This window comes from Copidosoma floridanum, unplaced genomic scaffold (genome assembly GCF_036245765.1).
Source record: "Copidosoma floridanum isolate Cflo_tuat_1 unplaced genomic scaffold, Cflo_Japanese_pri ptg000021l, whole genome shotgun sequence".
NCBI classification, from domain to species: domain Eukaryota; kingdom Metazoa; phylum Arthropoda; class Insecta; order Hymenoptera; family Encyrtidae; genus Copidosoma; species Copidosoma floridanum.
In genome coordinates, this window is record NW_028321898.1 from 24908180 (window position 1) to 24924425 (window position 16246).

The 16246-nt window shown below is 44.2% G+C and overlaps 1 protein-coding gene across 2 annotated transcripts in view; it reads left to right on the top strand.

Annotated features, from left to right (window-relative positions):
* LOC106637909 (cytotoxic granule associated RNA binding protein TIA1) overlaps positions 1 to 16246 on the top strand; it is a 539236-nt gene that overhangs the window by 464770 nt on the left and 58220 nt on the right. For both annotated transcript variants that reach the window (XM_089594255.1, XM_089594256.1), the window contains one exon: positions 11175 to 11250. In XM_089594255.1, coding sequence (XP_089450381.1) covers positions 11175 to 11250 — 76 coding nt within the window. The remainder of the gene's footprint in view (positions 1 to 11174; positions 11251 to 16246) is intronic.

Sequence of the window (16246 nt, forward strand, 5' to 3'; positions counted from 1 at the left end):
TTCGTACCGAGTGCGGATGATAAAAGGAAGACGAGAGCCGGCGTATGCACGGAAGAGAAGATGGGGCACGGGTAGCGAAGGTTAGAAGTGCAATCAGCATTTACAACTCGACCGGAAGTTTTACCCCCAGCCAAGGGAGCGGAGTACCTCAGCGGGCACGGCTCGAGTGTACAGTGTATAGGAAGGCGAAGTAGCCGGAGCGTGGGCCATCACCATCATCAGAGCTACACTACCCCCCGTCTTTCTCACTTCCCGGTGCTTTATTATCATATGTTTTTACTCCGGCGCACTATACCACCGAGGGGGTAGGAAGACACCAACCCGCTCCACTTTTATGTCCCTTCCTGTCTAGCCCCTACGCGCTGCTTTTATCCCTCTCCTTTGTTCTCTTCCACGCGCTGTTTTTCCTCCTCCTCCTCTTCACCCGTTTCGCGACTTTTCTTAAGAAAATGACGCACACGACTCTAGTTTTCCCGAGGAAAGTCTCGAGGAAACGATCGAAATTTCGAGAGCTCGGCGCGGGGGGGAAGAACAAGTCCTGCCATTATTTCTTGCTCCCAGCTCCGGACTTCATCTTTTTTTTTTTCCCAACAACATCTTCACTGCTCCCCGGTTTTTCTTCCTCGCCCTACTTAGCAAACTTACCAGCTTCGGAGCCCATGAGGCTACACGTGCCTTTGCCTATATTATACACTTTGGCGATTTGTCCGTGCATTTTCCAAACAGTCCATGTATCCGTCGCAACCGATACCACTCCGTGAATCCCGAGGAAGGAAAAAAGGTACTTTGAGACGCTCATCGTCTCAGAAGCTCGTGATGCCCCAACGTGCCCACGGAGCCGCGCGCTCGCGATCAGTCGGATCTCGGCCGATGTAACTTCAAAGCCAGCTGATCCTCTTAACGAAGCCACACTCGGACCCTTAACCCACGGATTTTTGTTTGCAAAGCCGATCTGGCACAAAGGACGAGTAGGTACACACGGGGTCCAATTGCAAGTCGGCTTTGCGCGATTCCTTGGCCCACGTGAGACACGTGTACTTTGCATCTCCAGCAAATTCCTCGGCTATTGTTGTCCCCGGTCCAGCTGAGGGGTACAACGACGACTTGCGTCTCCTACAGTGGGTTTCAGAAGAAAAAAGGAGTCGCGCGTATCTCGGCATCCGTGAAAATACAAGGTACGCCTATCGACTTGACTCGAGCCGACCCCCGCACACCTTAACCCCCAAAAGCCTGAGGGAGAGCCATCATCATGCACCCCGAACCACGTACCGATACACTAAGCGCGTGCACGGAGCGATGATGGATTACGATACCGGGGATGCTCTCGCCCTCGCCGCTGGGCGAAAATGATTTAATCGCATTAACGTAATCTGATGTCTGATGGGTGCTCCGTTGTTTCCAAAGTATAATACGCGTCGCCAGCTGGGGCCCTTCGTCCTTTATATAATCCGGCCTCCTCGGGGCTCCACCGATCCCGGGCTTATGCGCGATCGGCGCTTGTATCTAGTGTACAGTTTGCCATACGATGGGACGATGATGATGATGTCGCGACGAGGTGATATCTATAATTCCTCCGCGTTGAAATTTATTCGCTAACAAGGTGTTTATGGATTTCCTCCACTTGCCTCCTCTCATCTGTCATTTCCCCGGTGATCTAATTTTTGCTGTCACAGGATGCACTTTCGGGGGGCAAGGGCAATATTAATCGTACATTTGGATAATGGGGGTGAGTTAGTCTTTCGATGTATGTCAGGACAAAGTCACGTCCTGTTTGCCGGCACCTACGACGTGCGCGAACAAAAAAAAGTGGGGGTAAATGGGCAAGGGAGATCCAGGATAACCGAGTTAAAAAGAAAATCTCTCGGGGAGCGATTAATTCGATCGCGCTCCCGGCGAGGAGGACCAAAGTCGCACACCAGCCCAGGCGATGATAAATGAAACTTGCACCGCGATCGGCCGAGTTGAAAAAAAAAAAAAAAAAAAAAAAAAAAAAGAACGAGAGCACTTAGCGAGCGGGGAGGGAGAAAGCGACAACTTTTAAACGCAGCATAATTCCATTAAAATGGAGCCAGACCGCGCTGCACGGGCCGTTGCAGCGGATCGGAGGGGGGCATTAAGAGCCGAGAGATTGATGAAACTCGATTTAGCCGCTCGCTCGATTATATCGCCGCGCGGCACCGAGGCCACTGTTGCTCCGAGTGGAATTTCCAAGCCTTTTTCCCCCTTCTATTCGTGCACACACCTTTTTTATCCCTCCCTCGCCTTATCGGCCGAACCGACACCTCCTCCACGAGCTTTCAGGCGTCGAACGATATCGTCACACGATGTGTACTCCTGCTCTTTCTCCCTCCGCCACTGCTCGAGAGGGTTGTAATTAATGAGTTTTGCTTTGGCGATAAAAGGCCTGGGCTGTGCCCTGAAAATGTTAAACTTTGGTCCTTAGCAGGGGGAGAGCCGGAAGAAAACGGGGGGGGGACAAAGGCCGAGGGATACAGGGGCATGACAGTGTCGCGATTTTGCCAATTTCCGCGATCGTTTTTCTCTCCGTTACGGCGCACTGGCGAATCGATGCACCCCCGAAATGGAAGTTTCCTTCTTTCCTCCCTCCTCGAGAGCCTCTTGTTAAAAATTTCCGTCTTTCCCGTCGGATAACAACTTTGTTCAGTTTTTATCGCGCGCCCAGCTGAAAGGGTTGCGCCGTAAATTTTCTGTAACGTGGGGATGTTTTTTTTCCGTGGGAACTCACCCAGGTTCTCTTTCATTTCGAGGATCAAGATGATCACGAGTCCATACGCAGTGCAAGCGTTGGATCTTGGGCCGGGCATTTTGAGTCCAAGGTTTGGTTTTCGCGTCGTTTCGCAGTTTCTGAATTTTTTTTGTTTTATTTTGTCAAACAATCTCGTCGTCTCTTTCAACAATTATCGTGCACCACCTACACCCTTTTCTGTGCTTTTACAAAACAGGTTTCAACACCATTATGATACCAATAGTTACAATATTGAATAAACAATCATATACTAGATGTATCAGCCCAGGCTTTGCAACAGCGAAATCATATGGGTAACTCACACCGCTTCGAAACTTTTTTCTAGATCGGTACGTTTAAAAAAACCTTAGTTTGGCAAGGCTTTTGTCAAATATTATCAATGTAACGTTCCCTTACTTTGAGCTAGTGGTGTGCTTCTCACACGTGTTTACGTACTGATCGATACAGCGAGATTTCTGTGGAATTCCTGGGCTGTTGATTTCCATGCACTTTATTGGTTACAATTTCTCGCAATTTGTCACTTTTATGGTACCCTGGACGAGGTCAGAGGACGGTATACCTCACTGATTGCAAGTTGAACGCCATTCTAATGTTTGTGCGACTCAATTTTAACGCGTGAGAAGAAAAATCTTTACGTGAAAAAAACCATATAAGTAGTAGTCATTAATAGCTGAATAGACTTTCAGTCCCGAAGGTGTACAGACAGATAAAAAAACGGCGTCAAATTCCCTTCGACGTGTATGTTAAATTGAAATGATTGAATAATATATACTGTTTTTTTGTAAAAAAAAAAAAAAAAAAAAAAAAAGTAAACATTCGATGTGCACAAACAATTGAATTCGTTCAGCTGCGTTCATCTTCCAATAATTGCAACGCCGTGCTTGTTCGCGCGCACGCCCGTGACTTTTCATTTCTACGTGGCTCACGGTAATCGATGTTTTTCATCACTTTGTCTGCAAAAAACAAGAACGTGAAAAAAAAAAGAAAAGAAAAAAATCAGCAAATCGTCGAGATGCAGCAGCAGAAATATCACGTACACATATCAACACAATCAGTACACGAAGGGGGAAAAAAGCGTGAGAAGGCGCTTGAATTAAAATTCCGGGATTTATCGCATCAATAGCCCGCCTCCCGTGCATTAATTTACGATTTCGCGTGTGCACGCGAGAGGCAATGTATAAAAAAGAAAAAGAAGAAAAAAAAAAAAGGAAAACAAGAAACAAAGGGTGCGCAAAGTGAGACGCGAAACAAAAGCCGAGAGAGGGCTGTACCCGTAAACTCTGTCTCTCGTGCTCCGGGAACGATTTTACCTCGCGCTTCCTATTTTTTTTTTTTTTTTTTTTTTTTTTTTTCCCTCCCTACACTTTCGAGGATCTCGTGTGCGCGCACGCGAGGAAAAACTTTCCGAGAGGGGCTTGGAATTAAAAGGGAGATCGAGGGATAGATGATGGAGCGGGACGATAAGTCGGCGAAAAAACACGAGAGCCAGCGATCGGGGGATTATACCATTGTTTTTATACTACACCCCTCGGTGCGGGGGGTGCACCGGACGAGCTTATTAGCTGCACAGGATGAATAAATATCGGACGCGCGGGGCTCGATTATCTTTTTACGCGGTATTCCGGGCGGACTTTTATTACGAGGAAAAAAAACAATTCTCGTTCGACTCAGTACTGCTCGGTTATTTGATTTGATGCGACAAAAAAAAGAAAAGGTAGCAAATCTATACGTTCAAGCTCCAATGTTATAGGGTGAACTGCAAATCGCCTCACGATCCCTGAAATATTCACAGCCTTCGCTATATCTACACCCAAAGTCTCTCCATCTACCAGCTATAGTTTATACCCTTTCCCCCGTCACCCTTTGCAGCACTCTGCGCTTCATTTGTCTACACTCGCGCGTTGTTTGATCGCACTAATTGCTCAAGTTCTCGACGCCGCGGTGCAAGGCTCAAATTGAAAAGGTATAGACTGATGAAAGAAAGGAGAGTGATATTATCACCGGGCAAATAAAATGTGGGGGAAAAAATTGTCGACAAAAACTCGACGATTTAATAAACAATTTCAACATTGATGTAAGCCACTTGGTTGATTTTCCGTTGTCATCCAATAACGCGACTTTTTTAACAAACCCCTTATTATTATTATTATTACGCAAAGGGGGAAAAAAAACGTATAGTAGAAAGTCAATGAATCCTCAAACCGAGCACAATTAAACCTCACGCGTGACGCTCAGCGGAGCACTTAAGCGCCGCGCGTGGAACAAAGACGAGAATCGGAAAAAGTGGTTGGTGGGAGGGAGGGGTAAGGGTAATTCCTTGAAAAATACCCCAGCCAGCATCATTCGACGTTTTCACACGTGCCCGCTAACGTGAAATCCGAGGCCGGGCACTCACTCGATTTATTGCGGCTCGAGCGATAGAAAAAGCAAGCAGGAAAACGGGGGTAATTAACGCGAGGGGTGCGAGAAATCGATAAAATCAGAGGGCTCGGGGTTATATATAACTACAAACGCTCGCTTCTTTCCTCCCTTTTTTTTCCCCCCCTCTGAATTACAAAGCGGCTTGCGGTAGGGGGCTATTGTAACGTGTGTGTATCGGTGTACACCCTCGGTCGCTGCTCTCTGTTGACAGGCTCTCGCTCAAAAAGGGTCGCGAGATATCTCTTTTTTTCCCTCAAATACACTGTTCCCTCTAATAGTGGAGAGGAAAAAATAATGTTTTACTCTCTTGTTTCCATTTCTAATGGATTTGATGGTACGGACTTTTCATACACAGGGTACATCCCTACATCCCTATATGTAATTCTCATTTTTTTATTCTTTTACTTTGTAATATTTCTCACGAGGAATACTGATCCATTCACACGCGAAAACTGTACCGCAAAACAAAGAAGTAACAAACAAAAAAACCCTCTTAGCCCGACCACGATCCCATCCATCATCAACGTAAACCTAAAGCACACGCTTCTGTACTCGTATACACATTTCTATTTTTTTTTTTTTTTTTTTTTTTTTTCATACGATCCATCCCAAACTATGCGCTAATGAGCAGAGAGTTTTTTCGTCTCGGTCCCTAACGCGAGCAGGAAAAAATTTCCAGCATCGTAAACCCGCCGAAACGACGTGGCGTACACCCTCGAAACCGTATAGAATATTCCTCAAGGTGAAAAAGGGGGGTGAAAAAAAGGACGCGTCTTTGAAAATTTCAGGCTGAAGTACATATTATTCAACCGGCTCCTCTGCGAAACTTGGGGGATAGAAAAGGACGAGGGGGGGGCCGCTGGAATCTTAATTATTGCCCGGGAGAACCCGAATAACACACCCGCGCTTTTGGTGCTCTTTCCGCGTTTTTACGGCCACTCCGAGGCTCTCTCTCTCTCTCTGGTTGTTATAGACCTGGCAAAAGCTTACTCGTGTATATTAACCGTCACGCGGGGCATTGAAATGTCCTCGCAAACAAAATGATGGTGGATTTATACGCGGGTAAATAAAACACTCCGATCGACCCATGGGAATGCGAGAGGCGAGGGGCTGGAAATTCCTCAGGATTTTTTGTGATTTCACAAACGTGAATCCATACGCAGCTCCTTGAGTCAATTGTTGAACGCATTATATTTAGTCGACGCGACTTTATTTACAATAACATCCCAAGCGAAAGAAGAAAAAAACATGGCCAAAGGGAGTTGCGGGGGTCAAGAACGACAGAGGTACAGCAGCCAACTGCAGGATGGGTACCTATATATGTTGCAAGAAGCACAGGGAAAGGCGCATCGAAAAAGACTCAGCCCGAGTCGTGGGGGGTGGCCGTGAGTCATGAGAATCCTGAGAGAAGCCGAGATCGAGAAAACAGAGGAGCCTGGAAGGGGATATCTTTCCAAATCGAAAAGATCCATTCCAGGGAGTAGAGCGAACGACCGAGCGAGCGAGCCCGGGGACAGCCATTTCCCTCGTCTTTTCTTTTTACAGCCCGGCCGGCGGCTCTCCGTCACCATCTACCCCTTTCTTTTTTTCTTTTTTTTTCATCCTAACACGATCAGCATCCGCGCGCTTCGGACCCCCCCCCCCTTGGCTGAGTGATGCGAGTAAAGTGCCATGGCTGGAAGGGAGAGCGTGAAAGAGAGAGACAAATGCTGCCCCAATCGATATGACGGAGGTGGGTTGCTTGCGAGTGTGGTGCTGTGTGTTTTCTTGCACTGCAAGGAGAGGAGGAGGAAAAAAAAGGCTGAGTTGATTTTTTCGAGGCCGAGTTTTTTGGAATGAAGGTATCGGATGGGGGGGGGGGAGCGCTGAAAGGCCCGGGAGGGAAAGGTCTTCGACGGGGCCAGGGATTAGAGAGCCCAGATGCTCCCAGCTGTCAAGAAATCATATAAACCGGGAGATTGGATTTTTTTCCTCTCTTTTTTCCTCTCGTCATTTTCTTTCATTTGTCCGGGAAGGTGGTAGAAACTCGCGAGATTAGATTTGTACTTTAGGGGGTCTTTTTTCGGGCTAGGATTCGGACTGCATATCGCTGATTTTTGCGAGCGGGCTAATGGAGGGTACTGGGAATCGCGTGTCTGACCGTACTTTGACTTTGACTACTTTCGGCGGGAGGCGAGGCATCGACACCTTTTTTTTACACAGAACATACGATATTGAATCGGGTGAGATGAATTAATTACGAAGCAAACACTTGAAAGAGATTGCCCTTATTGTTCAACTCTCCTATTCGAGATTTTGCGGATGTCCTGTTGGTGACCAAGTAACGTATCCTTTGAACAGATACCATTGGATATCGCATACTAAAATCTTTAATTAAAAAAAAAAATATACTGCTTTCCATTTGATTTTCAAAATTTTAAATACAAATCACAAATGGTTATAACTACTGCCACAATTATTATTATTATTATTATTATTTTTATTATTTTTATTATTATTACTTCAGAAGCTATTACATTGAAAGTTCAAAAATGTATCGATTCAAGTGAGTTGAAAAAAAATTTTTGCAGTAATTGTCGATAATTTCTTACATTGTAACTAAAAATTATAATAACTAAATAATTGTTGTTTTAAAATTAAGTGCACCATCATGATAAGCATAGCGTGTCGCGTGGATGTACACACTTGTATCTAATCATTTATTGGTGATTATGAAAAAAAATGATAATAATTTTCATTAGCGATTTTAACGTTTTTAGCACACTTTTAGTGTCGATCGCATTATACCAAAGGCCCTAGGTAATACATGAAAAGTTACAAAACCAGCTGCTATTGTGAATCATCATACAATGATACAATAAAAATGAAAGTAAAAAAAAGAAACCCGGTACCGAATTGCCCACGAAACAACAAATCTCGGCAACACAAGCGCAAAACCCTCGTCGCAGCTATTTTCCGGGCCCGTGTACGTGGGCGTACATGTATACGCGCGTGTCCCAGGCAGCCTTTCATTTTCACGGCAGTTTAACGAAACCACCGGCTGCCAACGCCGCCGGCGCGACCACCACCACCGCGATCGCCCCCCCCCACCCCTCTCTTTTCCAGTTAAAGAGATCGAGCGCACGAAAAGCGGAAATCGCTCCTGGCGCGAATTACGGACGCGAAAAATAGTTGGGAGCTCGGTGTGTACGTACAGGATCGAAAGGGGGGAGAAAAAGCCTCTTAATCGACGTGCTTCATCGCCGAGCCGCGGGGGATTATCGTTATTTTGGTCGCTCGAGTACGATAAACGCGCGCTTTTTCCCGTTCGGCTTTTTCTCCCGATTTCATACATATACACATAGTAAAGCCCACCGTGCCCCCCGTGAAATAACGACGCGAACGCTTACACTTTGAGGAGAGAGATGATTATCGCTCGCTGCTGCTACGTGCAGTATATACGGGGGGATTGTTTATTTCAAGTGCACCAGCTGACGGTAGAGGTAAAAAAAAAAAAAATACCGTCGACAATTGAGGAAGAGCATCGAGAGCTCTTTTTTCGTGGCCTTTCAAAGGTAATGCACGACCGTTGTTTGTTGGATTTTGTTTTTCCCTTGATGCTTGGCTGTTCTGTTAAACTAAAGTACTCGCTCGATTGGGGTGCTCGTTTTCACAAGGCAGCTGTTATCACCTGGTGGGGCGTGAGGAAGAAAAACGCCGCCAAAGATCTTCATTCCCTTGTCTCGTTAGCATTGTGTGTCGGCTCGAGTCACGCGAAACGGATCCCCCCTCAAGTTGGAAATAAAATTACGCCTTGCCCATTGCCGAGTGGTTTCGATCAATTACCAGAAGAGTCGGGAAAGCCGGAGCAGAGCGCGGTTTCGGCGGGTGATTAGCAATGAAAAAAAGAAGAAAAAAAGTGGTTGCTTGGCCGAAAAAGGGCAAAGAGCGGTGGGGAAGAGGAAGTAAGTAACCCTCAATCAGGACAATTCGAATGAAACGTTTTCTCCCTCCCCGTGCCACCCTCCACTGCATGTCGATTCAATTTGCTCGTCAGCTTTTTCCGACCTTTTTGTTGGAGGAGCAAAAAAAAAAAAAAAAGGAGAAGAAGAAATTAAAGCGTTTCGATGCTCTTGACTCGTTGCTATTGAAAAAGGAAAAGGTTCCATGGAGAGTCCGAGCAGGAGGCGAACGGAAGGAAGGATACTAGGGTGAGTTCGCGCGCAAAGGGTGTCAACCGATGCGTGCGATAGTAGCAAGGGGCAGTGAGCCTTAAAGAGGAGAGGACCGAGTGTTGAGGTAAAGACGAAAGGGTGCACGGTTGCGGAAGAAAAGGGGGAGAAGGGCTGGACGTCGAAGGGAAATACACAGGATGGATAGCGATTTACGATGTGTCGCAATGTTGAGCGTGGCTATTTTTGGTATTTGAGAAATTGGATACCTTTTTTCATGGTGAACCAAGTGAGCTTGGCTGTGCACGTGTGCATAGGTTGGACCATTTTGTTGTCACATCTTGACCTGATGATTAACATTGTCAATGCTCGAATATGACCAAAAAAAATTGATTGCTTTTCTTAGCCATATAATATAACTTCAATGATGTTTCGTACAAATATTGTAAATCCAAATGAACGAAAATTTCTTAATACTTATCGATTGCCGAAATACCACATCGCGTGCACGATGTTCCTCTATTCTCCATCAAAAAAGTGTCAATGTACTTAACAGTTGGAGGCAAAAATCGTACTTGGAGGGTATTTTGGGCAAAAAATCCAGTCAAATCGAAAATATTTAGTCGTGAAGAAAAGAAGCAACATTCCTCTTTATAGCCAGTGATTTTGCTTGCACGCAACACCAGCAAACTAACGTCCAAGAGAGACAAACAGCTCCGCGGTACGAGTACAAAAAAAAAAAAAAAAAAAAAAAAAGCGTACGCGGATAAAACACAGAGAGCACAGCGAGAAAAAACTCGAAAGGGGGTGCGGTCGAAAGAAAGCAATACATTTGGCGCGATTAAAGAAAGCTCTCTGGGTCTCTCCCCTGATGGGGCGTAAACATCCCTTAATTGTTCTCGGGGAAGCACCCCCCCCCCCCGGGGCTCACGTTACGGTGCTCCCGCCGAGAGGAAAGGAAAACGTTATAAACGTCGTTGTCGTTACGTCGTCGCGATTAGACGACGAAAAACAGGAGGCTACGCGGAGCTGCAAAAAAGGTACGGCAGAGGAAGGGTGGGGCGGTATGTACGACATAATGTATGGATGTATGGAAGAGGATGCAGTTTTTGTCGGCCCCGATGACGTCTGAGCGCTGCTACCGTGAAGGGCCGTACTGGCTTGTAAAGCTGCATTTTATGGAAAAAGGAAGTCCCGGTTTTTTTTGTTTTTTTTAACTTTTGATTTTAATAGCATTAACGGGGAATATTGATCGAGATGTCGATGAGATTTTAAGAGAATTTCGTTCAGGACTTTCCGACTGCAGCGAGTTGCTTTTAAAATTTTTTTTTATTTGAACAAATTATAAGGATATTAGGTTATTAATTTTATTTACATTATTAAAATCCTCCGATGGCCTGGGGACTCTTGTGCCAATTTTAAAGTGTCGATAACTACATGATTCCATAGGAAATTGAAAAAGTACACAAGCAACAATAAACTTTTCATTCATAATTGACTGATTACAAAATTAATACAAACGAGCGAACAAATAATCTGGTTGTGTAACTAGTGATGGCCTCGTTATAATTTTTGCAATATATATAAAATATAAAAGCTGATATAATAATAAAGCGCTTGTTACAACTAACTTTGTGCCAGTGTGGCGAACTTTGGCCCTCGGTTTACTTGTCATGGCATCGTAAATTATTTTTCTTTACGACTTAAATGGTATCGTTGGGCAAAATTTTACCATGAAAGTTTTTTCAGTCGAGCAAAATGTAAATATATATATATATAAGCCTCAGAAGCGAGAGAACTCGTCTTAAACTTTGTTTGTCTACTTTGTGTTGCAGAGACTGCAGGGTCGTGAGGGATCCACAGACGATGAAATCCAAAGGCTATGGCTTCGTCTCTTTCGTGAAAAAAGCGGTAAGTTTTTCATCACCATTTTTTTTTATGCAAATGTAAAATTGTTTTTTTGCTTACATGATTATAGATCTCGGTGTATCTACTGGGAATTTGAAGAGATTTGTACATACATTTCGTACATTTCAATATTCAAATTTCCAATTGCATCGGCTTTTTGGAAATCTTTACTTAGTTTTCGCCAACGTCTTTTACGTAGAAAAAGTCAAATTGGAAAATTTCACTCACGCGATGTGTCAGCTTTACATACTCTTTATATTTTTCAACGAAAAATATTTCGACAGATGAATTTTTTTATCGCTTCACGTATTATTGACTACGTATTTTTTTCAATGTGCTTTTGACACACGAAAAATGATTACTATTCTAAGCAAAATTCTGTTAATTACATCTTTTAATGATAAAATTTGCTCCGCATCACCTGTTTTCATATCAACTAAAAATGAGTACTTTAATGTAATAATTTGTAGTAATTTTTTTCCCACAATTATTTTTATTTTCTCATGTTTTCTCAATGATACATTTTACGTGTTGCGCTTTAACAAAGCCAAAAAAATATCAACTTTACACCCCATACTCCACATTTTCACACTCCTTTGAAAATTGTGGAATGCTATAATATTGTGCATTAGATTACATTGTATCACCTACAAACAAAGTCGTTGAAAAATTCTTTATTTTTACATATAAAAATTGGAGATCACGATACAATGAAAAATATCGTATAAAACCTTGAGAATGTACAAATAGCTATAACCAATAACTTTATACTTTTTTTTTGTATCAACAGCCGTAATCGTAGTCTACATTTAAAAAAAAAAAAAAAAAAAAAAAGGAAAGGAAAAAAACAAATCTTTGAACGAGGAACCCTTTACACAAGGCCAGCCAGCGACAGTGGATCCTTACAAAACGCCCGTCCCACTCCCTATGCAGAGCCCGCGCGCGCTCCTGTCGCTTGCCAGCTTCATTTTTCAGCAACTCTCTCGGCTGCCATTGACGTCGCCTGTCTCTTCACTTGCACCTCAATTCCCTCGCTCGTCCCTTCCATTCGAGACGTCTCGTTACAAGTGCGAAAGGTACAATCAAATTGCCAAGTAGGAGGGGGGGCAGGGAATTTTCTCGTGTTTCGCGAGTGTCGTCCCATTCTTCCCCGACAGACTCTCCGAGGGAATCTGTTTTTGCTCTATTTGGACATTCGCAGGGGGGAAAAAAAAATTGAGGGAAGGCCGCTACGAGAGTTCGATCGACGCCTAATGGAATTCCGAGTCACTCTACGGCTCCTGTTGGCGCTGGTTTTTTTTTTTTTTTTTTTTTTCCCCACGCACTGTACACGGCGAATCTTGCAAACGGGAGTGTACAAAAGGGGCTTTTGTGAAAAGCACTTTATTCATCGATTAGTCGCCAATTATTCCATTCGCGTATAATTACGGCGTTGGAAAAATTGCATTCGTCCGATCCTGCGTGCGCGTAAAAGGTATCGATTGGGTTAGTGGAACTCTATTTTTTTTTTTTTTTTTTTTTTTCACCCACCGCTGCGAGGAAATTGATTAAACTCGTTGATTGCAAATGAAGATTTCAACTCGATGCGCGTTGCTCTGGAAACAAAAATTTTTTGTTCGTTCGGAGAAAGGGAGACGAGAACAACACTTGTTGTAACTTTAATTTGTAATCGAGTAAACGACTCTGTTTGTACATCACGTGATTAAATTCATCCAACTAGTAGCGAAAAATTGTATCTTTGCAAACTTTACTCGCATAAACTGATCCCGACCCTCAAAAATAATACCATCGATTTTTCACCATGTACAGACGCAAACTACAACTTGCGTTCTCGAAGGACGAAATTTGCGCTCGTGGTGAGCAATTTTATAGTTTTCCTCACTGGTACGGACTTTTTATTTTTTTCTACCAAGGGTCCAGGGTAAACTGACAAAGGTAAAAAAAAAAAGCTCAAAGAAGGGAAAAGTAGATTTCGCTGCGTTAATTATTTTGACTCTCGGAGTATGAAATGTAACTTTTCACACCTACACAGAGAGTATAACGAAGAGTCAGATTCTAGCACCGCGTGCAAAGTTGTATTTTCGTACTCTAAAGTGCGGAAGATGATCAATTACCACACGGATACTCCCTTACTTTGCTGTACAGATAAGAGCACTTTGAAACGTGTATATCCAAGCCCAAACCAGGAAAGCTCCGATGAAAAAATAAGAGGCAAACAAAAGAGAAAGGCAGAGCATCCGAAACTCAAACCTATTATCCACGCACGCCAAGGAGAAAACCATCAAAGAGAGCAGTGGTCAGCGTCGCAATGTAGACCCTCGTTTCCTCGGGCTCCCCCTTCGTTTTCTGCACGCGGAGGAAGTATACGGCGCAGCCAGTCTTTCCGCGAGATCGACAAATTACTTGAATGATTGCGGATGTGGTGCATGAGCCCAACGCTACGGTAGAATACAAAACGTGGGCGATTAAAAAAGTATTTCCACAAGAGAGAGTGGCCCACGTCGTATGCAGCAACCCCTGGTCGCGGAGGGGGTACATCGAGATTTATCGTGCTCTGGCAATAGTAATCTCGGTGAGGGGAAGCTTTCCGATCGATCGCCACGCGTTGGAAGCGAGACGATGGAACTGTATACGAGTCTTTAGAGACGAATCGACCGGCAGTTCGGCAAGGATGGATGGGAGGAACCCGAGCTGTTTAAGGGCCCATTCCACTTGATTTCGCGCTTTCAAAGGGCTCCACAACAAAACACCAACCGATACATTTTTTTATGATTGAAAATCGACGATTAATGGAGCTCATCCTTCGGATCTGAGGGCGTTTGTTTTCCTTAATTATGCATCAGCGGTACATTGTGGTCTAGAGCTTTTCCTCCTGATTGAAGTTGGCTCGATACGTATGTGTTTAACGTATACCAGCGAATTAATGTTTGCTCTGACAATACGTGTCACTACTGCACAAATCAATCATAGATCAATCGTTGGAATTCAAGTTTGCCTTGGACGCAGCGTCGCTATGCCTGAAGTTCTTTTGTTGCTAGATTCTTCCTGAAAATATTGACTCAATGATTATAAATTGTTTCTAATTACCATTTCGAATCTGCAAGGACTCGTCGAAGGGTGAAAAATGAAATGAAATTATTTCTTGGACAATTTTTCTCCCCCGTACCCCCTGCCATGAATGTTCACCGCCTTCGTGCGGCAGGAGCCCCGTGGAAGCACGGTACGTCCGATATACCATTCGGCAATGCATCGAATTACGGAAGCGGCCCGTTTGACTGAATATCCAGGCCCGGTCGGGAAATCGACCTCGTCACGGCCTCCCTTTTCGCAAACACGGGCGCAATTCTCCCACCCGACGCCAATCGCCAAACAGACGGACGGTGGCTTCGAGGGATACCTAGGCACGATTCTTTCGCTCAATGGCCGATCGTACGCGCGTGTCCATCGGAACGCGGTTAATTAATTTCTCTCCTCGTGCTCCCCCACCCCATCCCGGCCGCCGAGGAAATTTCCCTTTGGCCAGTGCAGGTACGCGCTGAATTTTACCGTCTACGTGCCCTGCGTTGTATTCTCACTCGCCGAGTGTGCACGCGTGTGTGTATGCATGTGGCTCCAAAGGCCACTTTGGCATTCAACAAACGGCGGTGCATAATTAAATTGAACCCTCGTAATTAAATTACACCCCCCCTGCACCCCAACCGCGTTTTGTTCTTTTTTTTTTTTTTTTTTTTTTTTCATGCTCGATCGAACTTTGGCAAAACTTTTGTGCCAATTTCCAGAGGCTGATGTCAGTGTCGGACGTTTGATGAAAATATTGAGGAGGCGAGGGGTGACGAAACGAATAATCATGCGGGTGATGGTTTTTCTGCGCCAACGTATATAGAAACCAGGGGTTGAATTGCTTCGGTTTCAATTTTCGGACATCGAGAGTATGGAAAATACATATATATGTGTCACGGTAAACTGTTATTATTAAAATTGGTATTTTACAACCGAAGACTCATCGGTCGACTTGTAAGCCGTTCAACTATTTCGGGATGTTGTTTGGAAAGTTGAACGAATTTCCATGTAAATTTCGCAAAAGATAAATAAAGAGGAAGAAGGTGGCAATAGCATCACGGGAAGGGGATGGCTGTGTAAGCGTGCAGGTGGTGTATCGTGCAAGAGACCATTATTCCGGACACCGAATTTTCGTTTAAAACTTGGTAGCGGATCGTCATGGGTATTAATTTCAACGCGCACAAGGGCAAGCAGCTCTAGGCCCATCTTATTTTCTCGTTCCTTGGATAGTCAAGCCACGCGGAATTTAATTCTGTTATTGTTGTTTTTTTCTTTTTTTTTTTTTTCTTATTTAACGTGTACCGATAGCAAGTAAATACGTATAAACTTCTAGGGGTTGGAAGGAGGGGGTAAGTTTCGAATATTCTCCCATCACGAAACCTCGTACACCCAGGGAATCCGTAACAGGAGATTTTTTTATCCGTCGATCTTTACACTCAGGATTTCGGAGTAGCGAGAACTTGCATGGATTCCACGGACGCGATCGATATGACCAAAAATGGAATTCCTCTTGCATGAGATTTCAGAGAGGACAATGTTGCAGGGAACCACACACGTAAAACCTGCGCGATGAATTTTCAATGTTACTTGTGCATTTTCGACAAAGCCACTCTGACTCGTGTTTCACCGGATACGGGGATATTGGCAAATTATAATTTGATACAGAATGATAATGATCGGCTCTGTAATGCGATCTTCGACAGCTGTCGACACGACCGAACCATACATATTACGTAATTCATGAGGATACCGAATCAGTAAAATCATCGATTCGTAATCCAAGACAATATTGTAACTTGTGATATGTAAGTAGATAATGTGAGCCGTTAAAGTTTAAATCATTTTTTGCATTGAAAAAACCATGACGTGCTCCATCACGTGGTCCATCGAGATTTTAACTTAAAATTGTATCTCGTATCAAGTATCTTAAAAATCGTGT